The sequence below is a fragment of a genome, unplaced genomic scaffold (assembly GCF_019419815.1).
Source record: "Pyrus x bretschneideri cultivar Hongxiangsu unplaced genomic scaffold, Pyrus_bretschneideri_v1 Contig17, whole genome shotgun sequence".
NCBI lineage: Eukaryota > Viridiplantae > Streptophyta > Magnoliopsida > Rosales > Rosaceae > Pyrus > Pyrus x bretschneideri.
The window spans coordinates 7130921-7136920 of record NW_025999468.1 but is presented as its reverse complement, the minus strand read 5'-3'; the positions used below and the strand labels follow the sequence as shown (position 1 = coordinate 7136920).

General features: G+C 35.6%; 1 protein-coding gene across 2 annotated transcripts; it reads left to right on the top strand.

The window, feature by feature from the left end:
- LOC103946359 (putative methyltransferase DDB_G0268948) lies at positions 1-5194 on the top strand. 2 transcript variants are annotated; one of them, XM_048581696.1, is made up of 4 exons: positions 1-226; positions 335-570; positions 4022-4182; positions 4343-5194. In XM_048581696.1, the coding sequence occupies exons 3-4, from the start codon at positions 4033-4035 to the stop codon at positions 4967-4969; spliced, it is 777 nt and encodes a 258-aa protein (XP_048437653.1). In that variant the 5' UTR covers positions 1-226; positions 335-570; positions 4022-4032; the 3' UTR covers positions 4970-5194. The 2 variants fall into 2 exon arrangements, with proteins under 2 accessions (XP_048437653.1, XP_048437652.1); XM_048581695.1 differs by having other exon boundaries at positions 2-226; positions 3988-4182.
- Positions 5195-6000: the final 806 nt, after the last annotated feature.

Genomic DNA, 6000 nt, shown 5'->3' with positions numbered 1-6000 from the left:
TACTGATGTCGCTGTTCCAACCCTAATTTTTCTCCCTTTCTGATTTCATCTCTCTCCCCTTGCGCCGATCAGTCGGTTTGTAAAAATTTCCTCTCTTTCCCATCGATGTCGCTGCTTGGGCGTTGACCCTTTCAGCTTTCGATTTCTTTGGGTGCCTCGTAGCCGTCTGCTCTCTCTTCTCTCTTCTCTCTTCGCCTCTGTTGGTCTCAAAGTGGACAGTTTTGTGGTGAGTTCTTCTATTTATGCATCTACAATTTTTTTATGCAATTGTATGGATTTTGTTCTGTTCAATTTTAAATGGGTTGTTGCTTACGGAGTTTTCGTTTGATGACAGAGATGGGATTTTTTGGGGAGAAACTTTAATCCGTGAGTTTTTTAGTTAGGTTGTGTTGTGGGTCTTGACAAATTTCTAACAAAAGCTTCTTGACGATGAAATGATCTAACCAGAGGAGGGGGAGAAAGTGGGAGGGGGGAGAGAGAGAGAGAGAGAGAGCTCTGTGTAGAAGAGTGTCGAAACGGCGAGATCTGCAATTGGAAAGAAGGCGACGGCGGTGGATTCTATTGTGCTAGGTACTTATGGTTTTTTTGAAGTCACGTGATATTTTCTTTTCAAACCAGGGCTTCTATTTGGCATGTTTATGCATACAGTTTTTGTTATAGTGTATTGATTCTATTTTGTTCAATTTTAAATGTTAGAAAGTTTTAATTTTGTGGGGTTCGGTTTAAAGGAGCCGGATTGTCTGCCTCCTGATATGGTGACCTCCCAAAACTCTTTTATTTTGTACGATCAAGGTTAAGCTACGTTAATATTTTATATTATTTTTTTTTTATAGAGATAATAAGACAAAAAAAATAGGAGTATAAAATGTTGACGTGGTTTAACCGTGATCGCACAAATAGAAAGGCATGAAAAGAGTACCATATCAGGATGGCAGACAATCTGCATTCTAGTTTAAATGGGTTGTTAACAACCATTGAATTGGTTGATGCTTTAAGACTTTGCTATCTTATCATACATTCTTTTGGTTAATTTATTGATAATCCTGCTTAAAAATTGTTTGGATGGATATGGGGAAGAGGACAAAGAAGCTACCACTTTAGGTGACCAGAAATATCAGAAGAACATAAAGATGCTTTTGTTAGTTTCTTTCTCGTTGAAAAACAGCATGTGAATGCGTCGATATGAAAGTGCCCATATGCAAAAAATAGGTGAATTTTGCAAAAAAGCAAAAACATGATTTAATTTTCCTTTTTTATTATAATTGTTTCCATCATTGATAGGGTAATTATTGTCCTCACATGTCTTCGTGAACTGCTCATGAAAATAACATTGGGACAATTATGGGATCCTCTACTCTACACCTCTACTTGCACATTCTTTTATTTGTATTCAGAGTGTTGATGATTTAGTCAAACAGTGCATGGTCTAATATGTTTAAATTCTTTTTTTACTTGAATTTTTGTTAGGAAAGTGTTATTGGCACTTCAAAAATCTCATTCTACACTCATTTTCAAGTGTATTTTTCTTTCTAAATATAGAAAGTTTAGAGTGTAGAATGAAAAATTTGGAGTGCCAATAATAATTCCCTTTTTGTTATTCTTTTCCATTTAGTTCATTTGAATTCGTTTTTAAAGTCCCTTGATATTCAAGGCTGCAATTTTTTTTGTATCTTTGTGATATTAATTTTTTTTTTTTTTTGGCCATAATTGCAAGTTTTTGAAAAAAAAAAATCACCTTCTGAGACTGTAAAAATATATACAGGCTGTTGGTGATCGGTATAAAGACAAAATAAAAAAAGGTATGAATAAAATGTTTGAGATTGTATGATTTGATTTGATTTTGTAATGTTCAAAATTCTCTTTATATTTTTCAAATTAAATGGGTTTAGGACTGTATTGGTTAAATCTAATTAAATTTTTGGAAATTGCTATGAACAATGTTTTGTTTCATTATAGGGTTTGGTGGTTCTACTTTTGAACTGCACAGGGTTGAGAAAGAAAAAAAAAAAAAAAAGACAATTTTGTTGGCAATCAATATAAAGACAGAATACAAAAGGTTTTCTTGGATGATATCATTTGGTTTCAATTTGTGACCTGCGATTTGCAATATGAATTGATAATCTAAAAAAAAATTATATTCCTGGATGATATCATTTGGTTTCAATTTGTGACCTGTGATTTGCAATATGAATTGATAATCTCATAAAATTTTATGGGAATTGATAATCTCATAAAATTTCAATTTGTGACTTGTGATTAGCATTCCAAAAATCTCATTTGGCACTCCAAACTTTCTATAATTAGAAAGAAAAATATACTTATGAGGAGTGTAGAATGAGATTTTTGGAGTGCTAATAACAATTCCCAATTTTATTTGTGCTTATTGTCTATTTTCTCCTTTGCGTATATATATTTTCTTTTCATGATTGATTTTGAATAAATTAACATTTGTTTTTTTTTATGTAAATGGCAATTTATAATAGATCGCTATGTCCTGTGTTTCTTTTTAGGCTTAACTTTTGTTAATCACGTAGTTGGTTTTCTTTATAATTGTCAAGACGATGATTTAATTTATTCATTGTTTTCAAAGCATGGTAGACATCATTCTACCAATTTTATCTTATTTCTTTTAACATCTCTCACTTCTTTTCTCATTTAAATCTGCATTACTGAAGCTTTGTTATACACCTAGCCCCTTGCTTCTCTTGCCTACTATCATTTTGTACTATTGGAATAGAACTTTATACATGTTTTATAAACTTTTAAAACCCGCAGCAACGCGCGGGCTCTATTACTAGTCGGGTCTAAAATGCCTTGGGTTTTTTAAAGTCCATCGTCCAAACATAACATTATGGGTCAATTAAAAGAAACACATGAGCTAGCTACAACCATGATACGAATCTTCGATCATCCTTGAGTTTTGAGCTAGCTGCAATCAAAACTATGAAGTTAGAAACTGGTCGTACATAATCCGGAGATACATCGGGAGAGTGCTGAAGAGACACTCGCATAAGTAACTCTAATGTCAAACTTGTATTGATTAGTCAAATTAATTAGGGTACATGGCCACTAGCCCTTACCTTAGACTATTCAAAGAGAAGAGAATTGTCTTTGCTTTCCAGTATCACTTAGTATTGGAGTATGAATGTCACAGTCGAGGAAAGAACGAACATTGCATGTGTTTATGAGTAATTAGTTTATTCTTTATATTGTCAATTGGTTTTATAGTGGAACATCAACTTCCTTAATAGTATCAAAGTGGTGTGTTGTCATGCGTGTGAAGCTAATAGCCATATGTGCTCTACATCAACCGATTTGTGTTATCCACATATGAAGCTTGAAAATTCGTCATATGTTAAGCAGCTTGAGTATGAATCCCAACTTCCTTCACTTAGAGCCCCGTTTAGTAATTAACATAAATTAGTCGAAACCAAATTGGACTTGGCTTTCCAACAACAATTTTAATTCATTTTTTCTTGGCCTTGGACCGGAGAAAATGGAAGTCTTGCAGTTGAAAAGTATTACCAGTACTAGCTACTAGAAATGATGCACGGTTAATTGGGTTACTCACGTATTATTAAATTTGTTTTATAGTAGAATTTCAACTTCTTTCACTTAGGGTCCTCATTTGATAATTATTTAAGTTGTCATTTCTTTTGAAAATTAAAAACTCATACACTAACTAGTTCTAATTTTCAATATTAAAAACAAAAAACAGTATACTGAAAATAGTTATCAAACGAATTTTCGGCTTAGTAGTTTTTTAAACAAAATATAAAAATAGTTATCAAAAGTCCTATTAATAATCAAGATTAATTAGTGGGAACCAAATTGGAATTTGGCTTCCAACAACCATTTTGATTATTTTTTCTTGGCCTGGGTTGGAGAAAATTGGAAGTCTTGAAGTTGAAAATTGTTACCAGTACTAGCTTCTGCATGTATAAATTAGAAGTTTAAAACCCACGTAATTTCACTCTTCCTCATTAGGTAGTCCTCTTTTATTGACGGCTAAAAATTACAGAAGTCAAAGAGATGGCAGGTTTATTCGACAAGCAGGCAGAGCTTTACTCGGTAGCAAGGCCAACTTATCCCAAGGAATGGTTTTCCATGCTGGCCGCTCTCACACCAAATCACTCCTTAGCTTGGGATGTCGGCACTGGCAATGGCCAAGCTGCTTTCTCTGTTAGTACTCCTCTTAATTTCCAAAAATTCCACAATGCACCGCTGTATTAGACGACTAGATTTTGACACTCAAATCCAACACCGATGAATCACATACAACGGTGTACTGTACAAAATAAGAGTACTCAATTTTGTGATGTGTGTGTTTTTACTTTTGCAGCTTGGAGAGCATTATGAGCAAGTAATAGGAAGTGATATAAGTGAGTCCCAATTGAAGCTGGCACTCCAACATCCTCGAGTTCGTTACGTTCACACCCCGATGACCATGTCCGAAGACGATTTGGTTGAGTTAATTGGGGGTGAAAACTCAGTTGATTTGGTGACTGTGGCAGAGGCTGTGCACTGGTTCGACCTCCCAAGGTTCTACTCAGTCGTCAAGCGCGTTTTGCGTAAGCCAGGAGGCGTAATTGCAGTTTGGGGCTACAATGGTAGCGTAACAGACCCCGAACTTGACGATTTATTGAAGCATTTTCATGAAGCAAGCAAACCGTTTAGGGACCCGAAGACGGAGTACTTGTGGGAAGGGTATAGGACACTTCCATTTCCATTTGAAAGTGTTGGTTTGGGTTCTGCAGGTCAGCCTGTGCCACTGGAAATGGCAAAGGAGATGTCATTTGAAGGGGTGATGAGGATGATCAGGTCCTCGACTGCATTCATTACAGCTAAAGATCAAGGTGTGGATTTGTTATCACAAGAGGTGATTGAAGAGCTTCAAAGAGCTTGGGGTGGCCCTAACTTGGTCAGAAAAGTTACTTCCAAGGCATTTATGCTTGCCGGAAAAGTGTAGGCTGTAATGTTTTAATCCGACATATATTTCAAACCACTCTAGTATCTACATTTTAACATTGATGCAAAGGGACGGAAAAAGTCTTAATAAGTTGGACTAATCCACGTCTTGTTAGATTGGGAATGAGTCAAATGCATGATATACTTCATTCGCATCATGTCAACATATTGGTTTTGGGTAATTCTCATTTTACTACCATGTAGTATTGTGGTTTTCAAGCTTTTACATATGAAATTTTTATCATCCCAATGTAATACCTAGTTTGAGAATTGTGAAGCACTTTCATACATCCGTTCAACTTTCCGTGGAAACTTTTGTTAATAGATGACGTGGTGCTCACGTGGACAACGACTGAGAGCCCAGACCGGTGTTAAGATTGGTGGCTACGACGTCCCCAAGGGTTCGAATGTTCATGTTAATGTTTGGGCTATAGCACGTGACCCCGCTGTCTGGAAAAGCCCAAATGAGTTTCGACCGGAAAGGCTCCTTGAGGAAGATGTTGACACGAAAGGCCATGATTTTAGACTACTTCCCTTTGGAGGCTGAAAAGTGCTTGGGGTGGTTGTAAACGGGTCTGGTGTAAGGCTTTTATATGCTTGCTGGAAAAGTTATGCTGCGATGTATTTGTACAGGTTGAAGCCATTCCATGACAATTTAACAATATTGGTAGTTACTACCAGTGGCAGATCTAAGAATTTATTTTTGGATAGATGATGTTCAAAAGCTTCCCAAATTTAGCCTAAGTTTCAGAAACGCTCTTCTAGTACATTTTTAATGACTAGTCTATTGTGAGGTTAAGTTTACCTCTTCTTCTTTAGTATATGAATACCATCGTTTATTAAAAAAAAAAATCATGCATGAGTTCTGAGCTATCCAAAAGAGACACTAGCATAAGTAACTCTAATGTCAAACTTCAGCATGTATTGATTAGTCAAATTAATTAAGGTACATGGTCAACCCCCAACCTTAGACTATTCAGACTATTCAAACAGAATTGTCTTTGCTTTCGTGTAGTCTTTAGTTTTGAGAGT